This window comes from Thamnophis sirtalis, unplaced genomic scaffold (assembly GCF_051295495.1).
Source record: "Thamnophis sirtalis isolate CommonGarterSnake01/CBP01778 unplaced genomic scaffold, rThaSir2_p1.2 scaffold_1, whole genome shotgun sequence".
Classification (NCBI taxonomy): Eukaryota; Metazoa; Chordata; class Lepidosauria; order Squamata; family Natricidae; genus Thamnophis; species Thamnophis sirtalis.
Window position 1 is genome coordinate 181,541,994 of NW_028261381.1, and position 22,195 is coordinate 181,564,188.

Below are 22,195 nucleotides of genomic sequence, written 5' to 3' on the forward strand. Positions count from 1 at the left end.
CACATCCCACTCACAAGTTTAGCTAAAATTAACAAAAACTTATTGCCATGATGTTAGAAATGTAATGCTGCATTAGGGATCTTCTACCATATGTGGTCGGAGTGCATGAAAGCTAGGGCTTTTTGGCACCAGATTAAAAAAGTTTTTTTGGAAGAGATGCTAAATCAAAGGATGGAGTTGAGGCCAGAATTATCTCTACTAGGGATTAAAAAAGAAAAACATGGCAAAGGTGGACTATATTTAATGCTGCGTATTTTAACAGAGGCAAGGCTGATTTTTGCACAGAAATGGAAAAATAAGGAGACTCCCTTGGAACAAGAAATAATAAATAAGATACTGACATGCACAGAGATGGACAGACTGACTCTAGAGCTCAAAGACAAGGGTGAGACAGAATATCATGAAATCTGGGACAAATGGTTAGAAATGATGGAAGAAAGGCTGGGAGAGAAAAACAGAAAAATTAAGAATTGGAAAATATGGTATTAAGAATATGTGATATGTAGAAATTGGATATGTATTTGTATGATTAGTAATTATATAAAAGAAAGGATCAACAGACAGGTAATCTGACTGACTACATACAACTATGTAATGGGTATAAAATATAAGATCTAATCACTATATGGAAATGTTGATGCCAGAAATTTTTCACTATGTCCAATGTTTTTAATGTTTATTATTAAAAAACTTTATTAAAAAAAAGTTCCCATCACAGGCTGGGAGGTTGAGCATGCAATAAGGAGAAAATCTATGACTTCTACCAGTGCCAACCACATTTTTCCACCAGGATCCCAGACTGGACATCCAGACCCACCTTTTCCAGTCACTATTTTTTTTTTAATGAAATCAGCCAAACAGGTTCCGTCTTAGGTAATCCGACCCCCATCCAGAACAAAGGATAGAAAATCACTGGAGCTTGTTATGAGTTCTCTTTTAACTGTATCTGCCTGGATTATGCTAGACTCAAAAGATCTGCAAAAGCATTGGACCCTGGACAGTTGGATGTTTATATACGCCTATAAGGTGTTTCATTTTGATAAAAATATCTGAGATACAAGAGTGAAAGATTAAGTCTGTGAGTTCTTTCTATGTATATTGTCCTATATTTCTTTCACTATTGATAATACTATTATTTCTATGTTAAAGTATTTATCAGGTCTGGAAGCCATCTTTTGAATTGAGCCTTCAGCCTGCCACAATTGTATCAGTGGGAAACTGGGAGGGGGGATTGTAAAGAGTAGGGGTGATACATTCACGTATTCGAATGCAACATTGTGTCAAAATTTAAAAGCAATCGGTGAAGAACTTTCAGAGATTAGTGATTTTGAACAAACAACCATTACATTTTTATTTATATAGATAAATAATAAAATAAATTTATTAAAACAAATAAATGACTGCCATGTTGGAAACTAACGTCCACATATTTAATATAAAAGTTGACTTCTTTCTTGATTACTAGCGCCCCAATGAATAATGAAGAATAAAAGGATGGGTGATTGTTGCTGATTAACAGACACTTTGTGTTTGGTGACATATCTTTATTTCCCATTATTGAATGAACAACATTTTCTTTCATTTCAGGATTTATTTTAGAAAAATGGTTGAACAAAAAAATGTTCCTAAATCACATCAATCAGCAATTCCTCTCCTCATTATATTATCTTTACGATTCAGATTGGGCCTCAATAGGATAATGAAGCATTTTGGAAAAAATATGCAAGCCAAGAGACCAGCCCCAGAGGCCAAGATGGAGAAGATCTCCACAGCCACCATGGACTTCCCTTTGGTGCTCAGGTAGGTGGGGAGGAAGGAGATCCAAACACTGCAAAAGACCAGCATGCTAAAAGTAATAAACTTGGCTTCATTAAAGCTGTCAGGCAATTTCCTGGCCAGAAAGGCCAATGTGAAACTAACAAGGGCCAAAAGACCTAGGTAAGAGAGGACAGCATAAAACATTGAAATTGAACCTTCCTTACATTCCAAGATGGTCTTTCCAAACAAGGAATGGAAATCCATGTTGAGAAATGGGGAAGAAGTTGCCAGCCATATGACACAGAGAACTCCTTCGACAAGGGGACAGACTAAGACAATGGAGATGGTCAGTGGTTTTCCTAAGAGTTTCCTTGTCTTGTTCCCTGGCTTGGTGGCCATGAAGGCAAGAACCACCATGACAGTTTTTGCCAAGACGGAGGAAATTGCAACAGAAAAGAGAATAGCAAAGGCAGATTGTTGGAAAAGACAGGTGAGCTTCCTGGGTCGACCAATGAAGAGGAAGGAGCAGAGGAAACAGAGCAGAAGGGAGACCAGGAGGATGTAGCTGAGATCTCGGTTGTTGGCCTTGACAATTGGTGTATCATGATGTTTACGGAAAATCGCCAAGATAACAATTGTGAGCAGAGAAAAGAAAAGAGCTAAAGAGGATAAAGCATATCCCAGAGGGTCTTGATATGAGAGGAAGTGGATCTTCTTGGCAATGCAGTGGTCCTTAACCTTGTTGGGGTATTGGTCTTCTGGGCAAGGATCACATTGAGCTGCATCTGAAATCAAGAGTTTTTATTAAGCATTTAAGAATCATCAACCATGAGTATTATCTCACTTCCAGAGGTGACATGACTGTCCCCTTTATGCTATGGCTAACCCCTCCCCCCCACACCAATGGAAGTGATGGAATGAACCACTGTGCATTTCATGGTGGATCAAAAAAGACCAATCCTTCATTATTAATGATCCAGGGATACGTTTGCCAACAACATGTATCTGTTGAACTCTACCTGGCCTGATCAGTTTGCTGTGGAAAAAAGGTGTGTTCCATTCACTGTGCACTTCCATGGCTATTGTGGCTTTCAATGTCAGAGTGATGGTTTCCTGCACTTCATACTAGAACCAGAAAAAGACTGGTATCTCTTGGGTCTAGAAATTTTGCTCTTTTTGGGTGTCTGTACTTTATCTTTTTGTGTCTGCTGAGATTGTTCACAGTGCAACAGAGGAAGACGTAAATAGGTGCACTGGATATCACGAGAGGGAATGCTCTATTTTCCTGATCCAAAGTGATTGATAGAGAAATAGGTTAGAGAGAGAAGTTATGTACCAAGTATTTTGAAAAGTGAAAAAAGTGATCTACAGTGAGAATCCATAAGATGTACCCTGAAATATTGAAGATTGTCAATTATATGAACAATGATTTTAAAATAAATCAATATTTTGATTTGGGGAATGATTCACTTCATCTGGAAGATCTATATTTGAAGTACACCCTACCTGTCTGAGCAGAAATGCTCCCATCTGGACAGGTGGAGCATTGGTAGCAGCAAACCTGCTCGCCCTCTGGGACACTCCTCCTCTCTCCTGCATGGCACCTTTTCCTTCCACACCTGCCAAAGGATGCTTTCTAAATTAGAAAACAGAAATACTGTACACAGCTAAAGTATTGAATGTGATTCTTTTATCCATTTCCACATTCTGTGTCCATCTTCAGACATGGTTTGTCATGAACCAAGGACAGCTCCTGGGGGATTCAGTTCAGTGGCATTCCTGACCCACCAGTGGATGTGGGGATTGAAACTAGGACATTGGCAGAGGTGGGTTTCACATAACTTTACCACTAGTTTGCCACAAACCGAAATTGTGAGCACACACGAATGCATGCTTGCTTCATGAGTGGTATGCCTTTTGCACATGCACTTTGCTCCCATGTGCGGCTTGCACGCGTACACATAGTTTAGAAAATGTGGCTAAATAGGACAGCATAGAACCGGGGTAGGTGGATGGGGTGAGTGGGTGGGGAGGGTTAGGGTAAGGGTTAGGGTTAGGGTTAGGGTTAGGGTTAGGGTTAGGGTTAGGGTTAGGGTTAGGGTTAGGGTTAGGGTTAGGGTTAGGGTTAGGGTTAGGGGTCACCACTACCAGTTTTCCCGAACCAGCTGAATACCACCAGTGGACATTGGCATGGAAAAGTAGACTCATGACACTGAGCTAGAGCTTTTATGAAACAATGAAAGATAAGGATCCAAGGAAACATTGTGAAGAAATCAAGTTGTTGGAGAAGTCAGAGTGGGTTAGCAAAAAAGCACTGTGTGCTAACTGAGGCAGCCTTGAAGAACTTGGTTCCCAATATGCTTTATCAATGTTTCAGTTGAATGTAACTGATATATTTTTAATTAAGTTTTTTTTTAACTGAGGATAGTAAGAGTAAAAAAGCTGGGAAGTAACTTGAGCTTGCCAATTATGAATATCTGTGCTGACATAGCAATAGCAATTAGACTTATATACCGCTTCATAGGGCTTTCAGCCCTCTCTAAGCGGTTTACAGAGCCAGCATATCGCCCCCACAGTCTGGGTCCTCATTTCACCCACCTCGGAAGGATGGAAGGCTGAGTCAACCTTGAGCCGGTGAGATTAGAACCGCTGAACTGCAGATAACAGTCAGCTGAAGTCGCCTGCAGTACTGCACCCTAACCACTGCGCCACCTCGACATCTTCTATTACTTGGCTAAAGGGACCTCTTCATGCTACACCTGGCAAAGGGCACTTTCTGAAGGTGTGTGAAGAGTGTGAAGGAAAGAAGTTCTTGGAAGAATTGGAATGTGTTAGCAAAATAGAAACATAGACGACATTTCTGGTAATTGAGGCAAACTGTGAAGATCTTTGTTCTCAGTATAATTTAGCAATGTTTCTGTTGCACAATGTTTTTATCAATACAATACAATAATACAATTTTATTGAGTATAGTAACAATTATAGTAATATTGTCCATGGGGTTGCAATGGGTCAGACTCAACTTTGTGACTAACAACAAATAATAACAGTAGAAGGGCTGGGAATAAACTTGATTTTACCAATGATGAATATCTATGCTTACATCTTCTATGTAAGGTGTAGGTGTAACTGTATCATTTGGAACTCCATCTGTCTTGAAATTTTTAAAGATGAGTATACCTTATTACTTCCAAGAGGACATTTCTCCAATGCACAAGATCAAATAAATAATTAAAAAAATATTTATTGCACTGCACTGAGCCTCATTTATTGATTTTGAGTGTGATTCTACAATGGGAATGGTTCTTAGAAATCACTGTTGCCTGCTCTAATGGCCAATTCAGTTACAAATTCTTTCCAATCTTGACACAAATCAGACCTCAAATGTCTTATATTAAAAGCAGGTTTGTCACCAAATGCCATGCTGTCGGATTTCCTGATTCAATCATTTGATTGGGAAGTTCTGCAACCGCAGGAGAGAGTGAATTTTCAAGCTCACCTTTGTAGGCCAGACAATTGCATCCAATCGCATGGTGACATCCTGGCCTGTGGGAGCCCCGGGATTTATTTCCCCAACTTTCAGAAGGACAATTGATCGATTGGGGAGGTGAACCCAATTGAGAAGGTCATAACCAACAGTTCCCAGTCCTTTTTCTGAGAAGGAGATTTCCTCTCCAACACCATTGTTGAACTGGACATTCACCAAATAAGGAAGAAGCTGAAACAAAAGAGAGGTTCAGAAATTGGAATAATAGACTGAAAGGCACACATAAGGCATCATGGCTTCTATCATTTTGTGGCTTCTCAGACAAAAAACAGGTTATGTAGAAAACAAACAGGTTAGATTAAAAAAAATTCAAAAGCCTGAACAGCAAATGCACAAAATACGAGGGATAAACAAGTTGAACGAGAAATCCAACAACATGAAGGCAGACATGATACTTTTGTCATTACAGAAACTTGGTGGAATGAAACCCATACATGAAATGCACAACTAGAGGGATTTAAGAAACAGAACTAATAAAAGAGAAGGTGGAATTGTGCTACATATAAGGAATAACTAAATCTCTGCAGAAATATAGCAAGAGAATGATGAAAACCATCCTGGATGCATTTGGGTCAATGTAAAGTAAGAATGACATTACCGTAGGTTTATACTACCAGTCATCAAACCAAACAGAGGAAACAGATGAACCTTTTGCCTAGTCGCTTAACTGATATATAGTTAAATATATACACAGATACTTAACTAAGAGACTGGGGAAACATTTGTCTGAAATGATACAGAGTTTCCTGACTGAACAGAGGGCTTGGATGAGCAAACCTCCAAAGTTCTTTCAACTGTTTATTCTGTGATGGCCATCAACTTAGGAGATAGGTGTACGTCTGACAAGATAGAGGTTTTCCTTTGGTGGAGAAATGAGCAACCAGGAGTAACATTAAATACTGGACTACTTCCCCACTACTACAAGTTCCCCTTTATCATTGGACATTTATACCATGATTTATTCAACTCCAGGTTGATATCTACATACAAAGATTTTAATTCCACACTCCAATTTTTATTGTATGGTTTTCTTCCTCTCTATATATACATTTTTAAATGTCTATTTTAAATGTAATAGAATGCTTAAACAATTCCTTTCACAACAGTGCAGAATTCCACTGACTTTGTCTATCTCATAGAAAAAGGACCAGCATGCAGGAACCAGGTCTGACAGAATTAAGATTAAGTGAACTGTTAATACTACTTTATAATGCCTTGGTAAGGCCACACTTGGAATACTGCATCCAGTTTTGGTTGCCACAATGTAAAAAGATGTTGAGACTTTGGAAAGAGAAGAGCAACAAAAAATGGTTAGGGGATTGGAGGCTAAAACCTAGAAAGAATTGTTGCTAAAACTGGGTATGTCTAGTTTAATGAAAAGAAGGACTAGGGGAGACATGATAGCAGTGTTCCAATATCTCAGGAGCTGCCACAAAGAAGAGGGAGTCAAGCCATTCTCCAAAGCACCTGAGGGGAGGACAAGAAGCAATCGGTGGAAACTAATCAAGGACAGACACAACTTAGAACTAAGGAGAAATTTCCTGACAATTAGAACAATTAATCAGTGGAAAAAATTGCTTCCAGAAGTTGTGTATGGACTGAATAAAAAATGACAGGAATTACCTGCCATGACTTAAAATTTGAAATCCTTTTTCCAAGATTCATTATGGCTGGTCTCACTCCTGATGCATACAGTGCATGTAGTCCATGTGCCACAGCAGAAATAGCATTGTAGATATTGTAACTTTCACCTGTCATGCTTGTTTGGAACATGTAGGATGGCAAATTCCATAACTTCTCTTTTCCTGTACAGTATTTCTTCCATTTTCTGAAATAGTGACTTGGTTTGTAGAATTCACAGCCAAAGACCCGTTGCCACCACAATGGGAGAATCGCATCTCCTTGTGAGTTCAAAGGATCCAAAGAGAGGAGGGAATTGCTGAATTCTGAGACATCAACAGTGTGTTCCCTAAAATGCAGGGACCCGTGGAAATGCTTTAAAACATTCCAAGGGTCTTGAAGATGGTTTGTATGAGGTTTCCAAAAGGAAGTTACGATCCAAACTTTTGGACATAAACTTTTATCAAGTGAGTTCAGAGTCAAAAGAAATCTTGCAATAATGTCAGGGTCTGCCAAGGAAAGAATAACTTCAACATTAGCCAACACTTTGGAATGTGAAGTGAATTTCTGGATTTCCAAAGGAGAAGCATCGTGTTTCACCATTTGAGAGAAGGCCAGGCAGATCTCCTTCTCCAAGAGCAATGGCCTCAGAGTCGAGATGAATCGTTCTCCGTTGTCGCTATCACAGGCAATAAACCCAACCCAGTTCCACTGGAAATACAGGAGCAGCCAGACTAAACCCACAAATAGAGGCAATTCCTTGGGATTAATCCGGAAGGAGGAAGGATAAAGTCTTTGGTCTCCTTGCATGAACTCAAAGCCAAGACTGAGCTGAAAAAAGTGAGAATCTTCTTTAAAAGACAAAAGTAAAGATTGATGGTGACTTCAGGGATCACTATTGTCTGGTTTATTCACCCTATCAGTCAAGCTGAGTCATTTTGAGAGACAAGCTTCTTCCTTTCTTAGAAAGAGCCACAAATTAATATATTTTCACTGGTTTGATATTTCAAAATACAAGGGAAAAACCCTTGTACCTTCACATTTCGTATAGAGAATAAAATGCAACGAGGGAGTAGCTGTACTGCTATTACTATTACATAAGGAAAGAATTCCTCTTGGTATATGACATTATATATCTCATATATTATGCAAATATATCTTGACACATAAAATATAAAAAGGTTTCTAATGACATGATCAATTCTCTAAGTCATGTGCTATTGATATCTCCACTCCTTTTGGTGTCCTTTGACTTTTCTGTTCACTTCCATCGATTGTCTACTCCATTACTGTATCTAAAAGATCCCCTTTACCTGTGGGACCTTGAAGATGCTGAAGATGGAGGCCATTGGCATTGAGTATTTGGGGTCATCACCTCCAATGACAGAGAGGAGAGTGTCCCGCTGGTCACATTTATAACCTGGAACCATTTGGTCTCGTGTGGAGAGCAGAAAGAGGCTGATCAAAGAAACTCTCTTGTTCCAATTGGCATTGTCATACATGTTGAAGCCCAGAGAGATGTTGGGGAGGAGAACCTCATCCTTGTTGATCTCTCTCACTGCAAACACCAGGGCCATGAACTGCTGGTAGTTGATGGGAGTGGGTCTACAGTGAGAGAAACATTGTGAAAACCATTACACCAAAGCTTGTGTTTGATGGTAGGTTTTGCCTTGTCTTCTTTCTTCGTGCTGTTTTCTTTGGAGCAGAAAGTCTCAAATATTAATGGATATGTCTAGTTCAATGAAAAGAAGGACTAGGGGAGACGTGATAGCAGTCTTCCAATATCTCAGGGGTTGCCACAAAAAAGAGACAGCCCCACTACCCCCCAAGGCACCTGAGTGCAGAACAAGAAGCAATGGGTGGAAACTAATCAAGGAGGGAACCAACTTAGAACTGAGTAGAAATTTCCTGACAGTTAGAACAATTAATCAGTGGAACAACTTTCCTCCAGAAGTTGTGAATGCTCCAACACTAGAAGGTTTTAAAGGGATGTTGGATAACCATTTGTCTGAAGTGGTGTATGGTTTCCTGTGTAGGCTGGGGGTTGGATTAGAAGACCTTCAAGGTCCCTTCCAACTCTGTTATTCTATTCTATTTATGGGTTTTTTAAAAGATGTTTCTTGATTAACCTTGGATAACTTCGTAAGAAAGGAAAAAAGACTTTCTATCCATATCATGGACCATTTTATATCCCTCTATCATCACCCACTTCTTCACTTTGCTTTAGTGTTTGCAATCCTATCCAATTTCTCCTCTCGTAAACTAAACTTATTCTCTTAAGATATTTGTCATCCATGTAATACTTAGAAATATGGGAGAAAAAAACAGGTTTGGGTCTGTGTTAATGTCTACGTAAGTTCCCCAAATGCAAGGTTTCATCAATAGTGACATCACCACACCTGTAATAGTGTTCCTGAATTGTGTAAGGTTGTGGCAGAACACAAAGGGTTTCTTATAGTGTGTTCTATTGTCACCCTCTATGTGGTTTATTGTCTTCCTGATGAAGAATTTTGGAAAGATCAAAAATCTAGCCTATTTAAGCAGTTTGGCTCTTTATAGAGAAAAGCACAAAGATTCTGACTACACTGGGAAGTTCAAATAGCACAAGAATAAATATTTCTGAGCAAACACAGCAAATAATGGTCTGGATATTTGTGCCCCAGATAAAACTTACAAATATGGAAGAGAAAATGGGTAGGGGTCTTTGTTAAAGTCCAAATAAGGGTCCCAATAGTTCCCCAAATGCAGATTCCCACCAATAATGAGATCACCAGGCCTGTAATACTGTTCCTCAATCTTGTAAGGTTGTGGCAGCACACAAAGGGTTTGCATCCTCTTAGCAATGATTGGAGGCAGGAGCCAGAAGATCAGCAGCAGCAGGAAAGGCCACCAAATCATTCTTGTCACTTTCCCTCCTAGATCAGAAGTCAAGATTGTGCAGAAGTTGAACTGCAGGCTTCACTGGAGCTTGAACAGGATAAACTCAGGGCACGGCACTTGGGTGGATTCAGAGAAAATATATCAGATATGCTTCCTCTGACCTGTATTTCAGATGTGGCCAAAGGGAAAGGGCAGCTGAGTCTCTTCAAACCCAGGAATTAGCTCTTTGCAAGACAAGGTGAAGTGGCATTGCCTGCCCCCACCTGGAGAATTCTGAGCTTATTTTTAAAGCAGGTTTTATCTTGGAAGATGTTTGTGGCTTGAAATCCACTAGAGTATCTTAACAACTATCCTTCTTCTGATAATTGCAAGCAAAAGCAATAGTCCCGCCCACTTAGCATTCCATTTTGTTTGTGTACCAGAAAGGGAAAAACACGTTTGTGTCTCCTGTGAGTGAAGAGAGGAATTCACTTAAATGAAACTGTTCCAATAGGATGAGTGCTAATGTAGGTTTGTAGGTTTGTAGGTTTATTAGCATTTGTAGGCCGCCCTTTTCCCTGAGGGGACTCAGGGCGGCTCACACAAAACCGGGAAGGGGGAATACAAACATTAAGATGACAACATATAGTAAAATAATAGACAACATACATTCATCATTCGGGCGGGGTAACTATCCTTATCCCCAGGCCTGACGGGCGAGCCAGTTCTTCAAGGCTGTGCGGAAGGCTTGGACGGTGGAGAGGGTACGAATCTCCACGGGGAGCTCGTTCCAAAGGGTCGGGGCTACTGCTGAGAAGGCCCTCCTCCTTGTAGTTGCCAGCCGACACTGGCTGGCCGATGGAATGCGGAGGAGGCCTAGTCTATGGGATCTTATAGGTCGCAGGGAAGTAATTGGCAGAAGGCGGTCTCTCAAGTATCCAGATCCACTGCCATGTAGGGCTTTATGGGTGATTAATAGCACCTTGAAGCGCATCCGGAGATCGACAGGTAGCCAGCGCAGCTCGCGGAGGATAGGTGTAATGCGGGTGAATCGAGGTGCACCCGCAATCACTCGCGCGGCTGCGTTCTGCACTAGCTGAAGTCGCCGGATGCTCCTCAAGGGCAGCCCCATGTAGAGCACATTGCAGTATTCCAGCCTAGAGGTCACAAGGGCCCGAGTGACTGTTGTGAGAGCCTCCCGATTCAGGTAGGGTCGCAACTGGCGCACCAGGCGAACCTGGGCGAATGCCCCCCTGGTCACAGCCGTTAAGTGGTGGTCGAATGACAGCTGTGGATCCAGGAGGACTCCCAAGTTGCGAACCCTCTCTGAGGGGTATAAAATTTGACCCCCCAGCCTGAGTGTTGGAATATTAGTCAAATCTTTGGGAGGAAAACACAACAGCCACTCGGTCTTTTCTGGGTTGAGCACAAGCTTGTTAACCCTCATCCAGTCCATGACGGCCTCAAGGCCCCGGCTCATCACGTCTACCGCTTCATTGATTTGGCACGGGGCGGACAGATACAATTGAGTATCGTCCGCATATTGATGGTATCTAATCCCGTGCCTGCGGATGATCTCTCCCAGCGGTTTCATGTAGATGTTGAATAGTAGGGGGGATAAGACCGAGCCCTGCGGCACCCCATAGTTTAGGGGCCTAGGGGACGATCTCTGCCCCCCCACTAACACCGACTGCGACCTGTCCGAGAGGTAGGAGGAGAACCACCGTAGCACGGTGCCTCCCACTCCCACCTCCCGCAGTCGTCGCAGAAGGATACCATGGTCGATGGTATCGAAAGCCGCTGAGAGGTCAAGGAGGACCAGGATGGAGGAATGTCCTTCATCTCTGGCTCTCCAAAGATCATCAATCAATGCGACCAAAGCGGTTTCTGTGCTGTAACCGGGTCTGAAGCCTGACTGGAAGGGGTCTAGATAGTTTGCTTCCTCCAAGGACCGTTGGAGCTGGAAGGCCACCACCTTCTCAACAACCTTCCCCAAGAAGGGAAGGTTGGAGACTGGGCGATAGCTATTAAGAACAGCTGGATCCAAGGATGGTTTCTTCAGGAGGGGTCTCACCACCACCGCTTTCAGTGCGGCGGGGAAGTTCCCCTCCCGAAGGGAGGCGGTTACAACCGCCTGGATCCAGCCTCGTGTCACCTCACTGCAGTTAGTAACCAGCCATGAGGGACACGGATCCAGAACACAGGTGGAGGTACTTACAGCTCTCATGGCCTTGTCCACATCCCCGGGGGTAACGTCCTGAAACTCAACCCAGAGCTGTTCTACTTGGTCCCCTTGTGCCTCGGCTGGAACTGCGGGTGTGGAGTCCAAGTCCGACCGAAACCGAGCAATTTTGTCCGCTAAGAATTGGGCATACTCTTCAGCTCTGCCCTGCAAGGGTTCCCCCGCCTCCCTTTTGTTCAATAGGGAGCGGGTTATCCTAAACAGGGCGGCTGGACGGGACTCAGCGGATGCAACCAGGGTGGCTATGTGCGATCTTTTTGCTGCCCTAAGTGCTCTGGTGTATTCCCTGGTGCAGGTGGTTACCATTGCTCGGTTCGATTCGGACTTATCGGACCTCCAACGGTGCTCTAGGCATCTCCTCCGGCGCTTCATCTCCCGGAGCTCCTCGGTGAACCAAGGGGGTCTCCGGGATCCGCCGCCTCGGAGGAGCCGCAGTGGCGCAATCCGGTCGAGGGCCTCCGACGCTGCCGAGTGCCACGCAGCAGTCAGAGTCTCCACCGGACTGTGGGCGAAAGTGTCAGGAATAACCCCAAGCTCTGTCTGGAACCTTGACGGCTCCATAAGACGCCTGGGGCGGAACCACCTGGTCGGTTCCTCCTCCCTACAGTGGGGGTTTGGCCTCCGGAAGTCGAGCCTCAGTAGGCAATGGTCTGACCACGACAGGGGTATGATGTCACTCCCCCTCAGACCAAGATCACAAATCCACTGCTCCGAGAGAAATACAAGGTCAAGCATGTGTCCCGCTGAATGGGTTGGGCCTCGAATTACTTGGGTCAAGCCCATGGCTGTCATGGAAGCCATGAACTCCTGCGCCCCATCAGAGTTTTCACCGAGCGACGGCAAATTAAAGTCCCCCAGGACCATCAACCTAGGGAACTCAACTGCCAGCTCGGCTACCGACTCGAGGAGCGAGGGGAGGGCTGCTGCAACGCTGTTGGGAGGCAGGTACGTTAGCAGCAAACCCACTTGACCCTTGAGGTCCAACTTTAACAGCAAAGACTCACACCCGACAATCTCCGGAGCAGGGACCCTACGAGGAACTAACGACTCCCGGATAACGGCGGCCACACCCCCACCCCTTCCCTGGGCTCTCGGCTGATGCAGCACCTGAAATCCTTCTGGGCACAGCTCTACAAGGGGGACTCCTCCCTCTGGGCCCAGCCAGGTTTCAGTAATACATGCCAGGTCTGCCCTCTCGTCTAAAATTAAGTCCCGGACGAGAGGAGCTTTATGAACAACAGACCTGGCATTTAGCGACAACAGCCTGAGACCAGGGTCCTGACTACTTACGCCATCTGGTCTTGGAGTGGGACTCCCAGGGCCGGAAGGAGGGATCTCTGTAATGTAGCGAACCCTCCTTCCCCGGTAATGGCCTGCCCTGAAGTCCCCGCCGTATCTGCCCTTCCCTGTTACGACCGCAATACCCCGACCCTCTCCCGTGTCTCTGGTCCCCTCAACCACCCCCGTAGCCCCCGCAGCTCCCGGCAGGTCCTCCGAATCACACATACTCATACACTCCCCCAAACAGTCCCCACGTAATAGTTAAAAAACACAAAATTTACAACAATATAATCATAAAAGTGGGACATTCATTCATCTCATACGTACCTCATGCATAGCCCGTACAAAGAAAGAAGAAAAAGATGAAAGAAAAGAGAGAGATGAAAGCTAAAATAGTTGCGCAATTGATTAAAAATTTTTAAAGTGCGAGTTCAGTTTGTTGCCATCAGCTGTCCATCCCCAGCCCAGACCAAAGTTTCCTTCTGGGGGTAGAAACCAGTAATAATGATGGTAATAGTCAGGGCTAAGACAAACAGGATCACAGGCCCTAGATATATGGGTGAGGGAAGTCTGGCAGGCAAAGTCCAAAGCGGCAGGGAACCAATGTTGGTAAAAAAGGCAGCGTTGGTAGAAAGAGCAGCGTTGAAGAATAAGGCAGCGTTGGTAAAGGAGACAATGCTGGAACAGGGGGCTATGTTGCTGGAAAGAGTAGTAATAATACCAGTAGCAGCGTTGGTAAAGGGGACAGCATTGGTAAGGGGAGCAATGTTGTTGAAGGCAATGGTGTCGCTGTGAAGCTGAGTTAAATATGGAGGGGGGGGGGGAGGCATCCGGAAAAGGCTCCAGCCACGGCACACCCAGTCAGCCGCCCGCTTCGCCTAGGCCGAACAAAGCCCCCGTTCGAATTTCCCAACTCCAAACAACAGTGATAAACAATCAACACAGTCAGAGTCACCATAAGTTCCCCAGGCTCTCCGAGCTGTCCGCCAAGCTGTTCGCCAGGCTTCAGAGCTTGTAAAGAAAGGGTGGCACATGAAATTCAGTTTTACTCTGGCAAGTGTGAGTAATCAAACCAATGGTTGGATGGAATAGCTGGTTTATTTGTACCCCTTGGTAAAGGAAGAAAAGTTAGTTCCCAACTTCTTGCATTGTTCCTAACAATCATCAAGAGACTTTCTCAAGATTTTAGCCCCCTTTAAACTCTACGGGAATGTCATTCAAAAACTGGTTAGAGCCAGAAAGGTTTGTCTGCTATGCTTTTCTTGTTAAGTGGGCTTTCTTCATTGTTGACTGTTGTGGGGAAGATACCTTCACTCCTCACAAACCTCTGGATCGGATGGGGTAACAAGAATGAATGCATGGTTTTGAATCAGAGGACCCACAACAAATAATGAAGTTCTTATTAACCAGAAAATGCTGGCAGGACTCCCTCCAAATACTGAGAAAGAGCCCACCCAACTACAGCTAACACCTGCAAGGGAGACTAAAACATAGAGCTGAGGTGGCACAGTGGTTAAATGCAGCACTGCAGGCTACTTCAGCTGACTGCAGTTCAGCAGTTCAGCGGTTCAAATCCCACCAGGCTCAAGGTTGACTCAGCCTTCCATCCTTCCGAGGTGGGTGAAATGAGGACCCGGATTGTTGTTGGGGGCAATATGCTGACTCTGTAAACCGCTTAGAGAGGGCTGAAAGCCCTATGAAGCGGTATATAAGTCTAACTATTGCTATAAGCAACAGAGGATGCAAGAATACGTATTCATTGGTGAGCAGTGGTGGGTTTCAAAATATTTTAGAACCTATTCTGTAGGTGTGGCCTGTTTTGTGGGAGTGGCTTGGTGGCCATGTGATTGGGTGGGCATGGCTTGGTGATTGTGTGACCTGGTTGCCATGGCCAACTTGGAAAATGTGATGAAACTCACTTAACAATGCTCTTGATTAGCAAATTTTGTGGCCAACAGTTCTCTTTCTCTTTCTTTCTTTCTTTCTTTCTTTCTTTCTTTCTTTCTTTCTTTCTTTCTTTCTTTCTTTCTTTTTCTTTTTCTTTTTCTTTTTCTTTTTCTTTCCTTCTTTCCTTCTTTCCTTCCTTCATTTTGTCTCTCTTTCTCCTCTTTCTTTCTTTCTTTCTTTTCCTTTCTTCCTTTCTTTCTCTTTCCTTTTTTCTCTTCCTCTTCCTTTCTCTCTCTTTCTCTTTCTATCTTTCTCTCTCTCTTTCACTCTCTATCCATTCCTTCCTTCCTTTCTTGTGTGCATCTCTCCCACTTCCTTCCTTCCTTCCTTCCTTCCTTCCTTCCTTCCTTCCTTCCTCCCTTCCTTCCTTCATTTCTTTCTCTCTTCCTTTCTCTCTCTTTCTCTCTCTCCCCCCTCTCTCCCACACACAGATCCCTTCAAATTATATTCATAGATATATTCTATGAACTAAAACCGGTGCCCTATCCTATGATCACAGCATTATGTGTCCTATAAGGCAATTCACAGAGCTCCCAATTCAGCCTCTTACCGCTCTGGGGATTAACCAAACATGGTTAGTCATCCTGTTATCTCTTGGCCTTGGTTCCTGCCTTTTTAGCAAAGTGGCAGAGAGGGCTAATTTCAAACAGCTTTTTTTCCTTTTGCCAAAGCCAGATTTCTCTGCTGCTGGGTGGGTGACCTAGTGGGTCCCCGAAGGTATTGGGCATGCCACGGAAGGCATGCACATCACACACACAGAGAGAGACACACTGTGCTTGCTGCAATGCATGGCGCATTTCTCCCCAACACACAAAAACACCCCGCACATGGGTAAGGGGGACTGGATCAGCTAGGAGGCTGGCAAAAAAGAAGCCTGTTTCTTTGCTGCTGGGGCTCGCAGAGCAAGGAGGCGGGGACTGGCCGGCACTGTCTTCATTTACTGCTCACTCCTCAGGCCCACCGTCTTCAGCTCTGCCTGGCTGGGTGGCTGGCTGGGAAAGTGGTGAGGGGGAAGTGGCGGCCATCAACCCCGCTTCCTTTGCAAGCTGCGGTAGCTGAAAAACAGGCTTCTTTTTTGCCAGCCTCCCAGCTGATCCAGTCCCCCTTACCCATGTGCGGGGTGTTTTTGTGTGTTGGGGGGAAATGGGGGGAAATCCATGCAGAGGGAGGAAAAACGCATGGATTCCCCCCCCCCCTCAACTGGAAATGAGACAGCTGTCAAAGGGAAGGGAGCAGCATGCGCCACATGGGCTTGTCCAACAGCCGAATCCTCACCTTCTGTTCCTTCTTCGGCTGTTGGACAAGCCCACATGGCATGCACTGCTCCCTTCTCTTTAACACCCGCCTTGTTTCCAATGGAGTGGGGAATCCATGCACAGGGAGGAAAAATGCATGGATTGCCCCCCACCAATTGGAGATGAGGCAGCTGTCAAAGAGAAGAAAGCAATGCATACCACATGAGCTTGTCCAACAGCCAAATAAGGTTGTGAGAAGCCCATGTGGTGCACACTCCCTTCTCTTTGACAGCCGCCTCAGAGGGAGGAAAATGCATGGATTTCTTCCCCACCCCCATTGTAAACCAGGTGGCTGTCAAAGAAAAGGGAGTGTGCACCATGTGGTCTTCTCCCAATCCTCCGCTCTGGCAAAAGAAGTGGGTGGGCAGGGCAAGTCTTGTGTGGACAAGTGGGGAGGGAGTGAATGAGCGGCAACTGGGGTGCGGGGGGAGCGAGCGGTCGGGGGGGGCAAGCCAGGGGAGGCAGCATTCCAGTACGGGGCCTCCTGAAGCTCAAATATGGGAAGGCACACTAAATTTCACGAAGTGGTATGCATGTACCGGTGAGTACCAGCTAAAACCCACCCCTGGGCCAGATCAATGTCCCTTGTGCCAAGGGATGGGACCAGGGTGGGTTCCATTCCCTGATACATTGGAGGAGCCTCACTGACATTCTTAAGTCACACAAGGGGAGGGGAGATGGCAGCATAGTCTACCTGGGATCCTGGGCAGGAGACACCCGATCCTTGAGCTCCCAGTGGGCCAGGACTCTGCGGCCGAGCCCCACTTCCTTAAGGACCGGCTTGCCTCCTGCTCCAGGATGCTGTTGCTGTGTTCACTCTCCTTGCCCAGGTTACACTTCCAGGGCTGGAGGGGGCTGAGGGTCTGTGGGGCTTCTGCTGGAGGGGGATTCTGCTTGAAGGCATGGCAGGGGACAAAGTGGGGTGGCCCTGAGATACATGGGTGCAGAGCATGTTGGTCAGCTCTGGGGCTGGAGTCGGATGTGGCAGAGTGGGAAGGGGTGCTCTGGCTGCCACTTGTGGATGGGGACTCCCCACCCTTCCCAGGGGCCATTGCAGGTGGAACAGCAGATGGGACACTCATCCCACAACTCCAGTGGAACTCAAGGAGGAGATGTGTATGGCGTGGGGCGAGCCCCGTGGAGGCACCACCACCAGCAGGTGGAAGGAGATGCATGGGCAGCATTAGATTTAGCCTGCAAGGATGGCCACAGGGAAGCAAAAATAAGTGGTTGGACAGAATGGGCATGTGAGTGCGTGGGCACCCAGTGCACTCAGCAGGCCCTATCACATTCTTCCCCTGCCTTGGAGGGCCATCCCAGCAGTCCCAGTGCTTGGGCCTATCTGCGCAGCACAGGCATTTGCCAATGGTCTCTGGTTACTGCCAGACACTATTGGCCCCCACACTTGCCACCTCCTGTAATTGCACCAGGGTGGGATAGGCCTTGTGTTTGACATCTCTGATCCAGAGCTTCTTTTAAGACCTACCTCAAAGCAGTGCAAGCTACAAAATGTCAACATTTCTCCATTCTTATTACACTTCTTATAGCACTGAGTGACACCCTATGGGCTTTTTAAAGATTGTCCAGAAGCTTCTGGGTAAGGGCCACATGTAGGTTTTCCTTCAGGCTTCACAGAGGAATTCTCCATGCATTGGGTTGATAAAAATGGATCTCTGTGCATCTGGTTGATAAAATTGTTTGGATCTGTTCCCATTTGGAGGCCAAGCATGGTGTAGATCCTATGGAGGTGGATGGGGAAAGGACTTGCCCAGTTACCTATGAACAGTTTGGTCCTGTTGATCCCAAGGAAGTCAACAGAGTCCTTGGGATGTAAATGTGACCACCTGTGAACTAGATCTATACCCATCTTGGTTAGTCAACACCACCTTAGAGGAGGAGATTGGTGCAGTGGGAAGGACCTTCTGGGAATGGGTTTGGTCTGGGAACCATTGAGGCAGTTAATTGTTCCACATGGCAAATCTGCTGCACCTATTTGTACTGCAGGCAATCTCTTGGGATGAGGCAATGGGGGAGGGTGTCTGGGGAGGGGTGCTGAGCAGAATCAGTTGGTAGGGAGAGGATATCAGGGAGGGACTGATGGGGATGGGTGGCCATGATGGGTTAGCTGAAAAGGGGGGACTGGGGTGAGGTGCTGGGGCAAGGCGACTGCAGCCAATTGTCCCATTCCCATCAGTGTGTTGGTTTGCAAAGTTACTGTTTCATCATTGTTGCTAAACATCTGTAATGTTTATGTAGCTATCACAACTGCACCACTGTACCTGACTGGACTGGATAGGTGGACCTGCCAGCATGGCAGTGGGAGATTGGACCATGGGATGGACTGGTGGGTGTGGGGGCAAGATCTTGAACTTTCAATTGGGTGGGGAAAACCCGGAAGCTTTCAGATTCAGGTTTTCACAGATGTGCCAATATGGCTCTCTTAATAAATTCGAACATTGAGCAATACTTTGCCTTGGACTCTGATTTACTTTTGGCTGCTATTTGGAACCCTGACATTATGTTCAATTGATCCTGTTGTGTTCTGATTATTGATACAGCTTGTTAAGATCCTGTTGAATTCAGATCCAATCTTTTAAGAGTTTCTCATCCTCAAGAGCTTTAAGATATGTTTGATTTCAAATCCCAGAATTCTCAAGCAGGATGGAGAATTCTTTCCATCTATCCTAAATTGTCAAGGTTGAAAAAAAATGTTCTTAGATTTTATTTTCCCCTCCCATAACATTTGATACCTGCAAATGTAATAATCATATAACTTAATATATTTATTTATAATATCTCAAAAAGAATAGGCATTACAATGCATCTTTTAACCTTGAAGTATCTGCCTAGCTTCAGGTATATTGTATTCCAGCACACTTATGCATTTAGCTCATAGCATAGTCAAACTCCCATTTTCCTCCCTTCTTTGTTAGAAGGGAGATCTTACCAAAGAGTTTGCTGAAGTCAAGGTATGCTATGTTCATTGTATTACCAAGGTCAAATCACTCATTTTTATCCAAAATGAGGGGGAGGGAAGGAGTCCAAATTGGTTTGTCATGGCTTGTTAAAAAAAAACTTCTCCCAGAAGCTTTCAAACATTGCATTACTTTTTAAATTGCTTGTAACTTGGATCAAAAATATAAAATAAACTCTGAGGAAGGGTATATTATAATATTCTTTGCATTCCATTGTACTAAACTCTCAGTGTAAATAGAGGGAACTTGAAACAGGAACTAAAAATGATACATCTTTGGATAGGGATTCCCAAAGTTGTCTAAGGAACTATAGAGAGAAGGTTCTTTTGCATGTTATTTAAAATAATTGACCAGATTTCATCACAATATTGAAACGTAAGGAGAAAACTTTTGTCAAGTTTGTGATCTCTAAATATGTAAGAGCTGAGTTTTACTGCACCCTTAGATATAGAAGCTCTCAAGGGGATTTTGAACCAGTCACTCCACTCCACTCAACACACTCAACTACACAATGTTAGTGTCTTAGGGCAAAGAGAAGGCAGAAAGAAACACTATGAATGCTCCCTTTAGCTCCTCTGCAAAACAAATAATAAAATCAAATAAAGCATATAAATCCAATAAAGCAAACCAAATGAATGATAAATAAATCTTAAACAAAAGTACAGCTATAAATCAGAGTTCAAACTTTGATAAATGCACCCCCCTTCTCTTGTTAAAAAGTCCTGGGCAGAATCTGTGAATGACTTCATCTCAGTTTAATGAACTTTATTCCCCCTGAAGAGTTTGCCTAAAGCATAATTATACTGGTATTTAAAGTATTAATTAAGGGGATGCAAAGACATCGGTTGTTGACAGCCTGGAAGAGAGTAAGGAAAGTCTGATTCTCTACTTTAGTCTCTATGGTGCCATCTGGCCAAACTTACAGCAGCAAAAACACCTGAGTGCTGTTTTAATTATAGAGGGGAGAAATCCTGGCACAGTTCCAAGTTCCTCTAACATGGAACAGGAGAAAAAGTTATCTGTGCACCTGCACCTGTGGCCGACTCTCACTTATGGACCAAGATAATCATGTTTATCCCTACTTTGGCACAGATCCAAACTCTTCCATCTAACCAGGGCAGCCAGGGGAGTTTTTGGCCACAGCTGTCAGATGTTGACTTGATGCCTCTGTGGAACTGAGGACCTCAATGCAGAATGAACTCCAGGTTTCCATGGAGAAGCTCACTTAACACAGACAATGACAAGAGAGAAACAAAATTATGATTGATTCATTGCAAAGGCAGCAGGAAACAGTAGTAAGTCACTGGTCTTTTGCCCCCAAGCACGCCCAGATGAAGAGTCCCCTGGCTCCCTAGGACTATGGCACTGAATGTGGATTCAGGCTAGTCTTAGCAGGCATCTATTATCATGACTGTTTTTCTGTTGCCAGGAGACAGTCCTGACTCCTGGCAACTGATGGTCCCTGTAGTTTCCCTAGGCAAGTTTTTCAGAAGTGATTTCTCCTTGCCTGGGCTGAGAGGGACAGGCCCAAAGTCAACCCACCATGCCTGAGCCAAGCGACTATTCATGGCCTTCCAGTTTCTAGTCTGGTGCTTTCACCACTATGTCAAATGGGCTCTTTACATATGTTAATAGGAAATCCCTTTGTGGGAAAAAAAGAACTGTGGTTCTCTGTTCTCATGCTTATCTTTCTTTCCAATATGTTTCTCTTCCCCCATGATTGGACTGGACATCCTCATAGGTGGAGGGATCCCTGCCAATCAAAAACCATATGTGCTGAGGTGGCACAGTGGTTAGGGTGCAGTACTGCAAGCCACTTCAGCTGACTGTGATCTGCAGTTTGGCTGTTCAAATCTCACCGGCTCAAGGTTGACTCAGCCTTCCATCCTTCCGAGGTGGGTAAAATGAGGACCCGGATTGTTGTTGGGGGCAATATGCTGACTCTGTAAACCGCTTAGAGAGGGCTGAAAGCCCTATGAAGCGGTATATAAGTCTAACAGCTATTGCTATTGCTATTGCTATTCCCACCCCTTGTATTCTTCTTCCAGCCTTGTTTGACCTCTAATTTTTAAAATATTTCTATTAAACATTTTGCAAAAAGCATAAATTCAAATACTAAATAAAAAGAGTAAAAGAATCAAAGAAAGAAAAGTGCAGAAAGGAAAAAATAAAAATGAATAGCAAGGGGGGGAAAGTCCAAATTCCTTTGAGAACATATAACTATGATTTCAAAATTATTCATTACTCTATTGGAGGGATGAGTGTGACTCTTTGGTGTTAATCAGAAAGAAATCCCAAGATTCTGTTTAATAGCAATAGCCATAGCATTTAGACATATACAACTTAGACAACTTAGACTTTAAGCAGTTTTACAGAGTCAGCCTATTTTCCCCAACAATCTGGGTCCTCATTTTACCCACCTTGGAAGGATGGAAGTCTGAGTCAACCTTGAGGCTGGTGAGATTTGAACTGCCCAATTGCAGTCAGCCGGCAGTCAGCCGAAGTAGCCTGCAGAACTGCACTCTAACCACTGCACCACCACAGCTCATAAACCCCTTTTTCTATTGTCTCATTGAATGAAGTGGCCTCCATTGATTTTAGACAGGGTGGGAGATGTAAAATAATATTCAGAAGAGATTGTGAATGGGGAATGCTTGCTTCTGCTTTGAGA

General features: G+C 44.5%; 1 protein-coding gene across 1 annotated transcript; it reads right to left on the minus strand.

Annotated features, from left to right (window-relative positions):
• Nucleotides 1-1,635: 1,635 nt before the first annotated feature.
• On the minus strand, nucleotides 1,636-9,757 carry LOC148049958 (vomeronasal type-2 receptor 26-like). Its single transcript, XM_087705820.1, has 6 exons — nucleotides 9,600-9,757; nucleotides 8,239-8,530; nucleotides 7,526-7,756; nucleotides 5,258-5,476; nucleotides 3,265-3,394; nucleotides 1,636-2,543 (listed from the first exon to the last, which is right to left on the minus strand). The coding sequence occupies exons 1-6, from the start codon at nucleotides 9,755-9,757 to the stop codon at nucleotides 1,636-1,638; spliced, it is 1,938 nt and encodes a 645-aa protein (XP_087561946.1).
• Nucleotides 9,758-22,195: the final 12,438 nt, after the last annotated feature.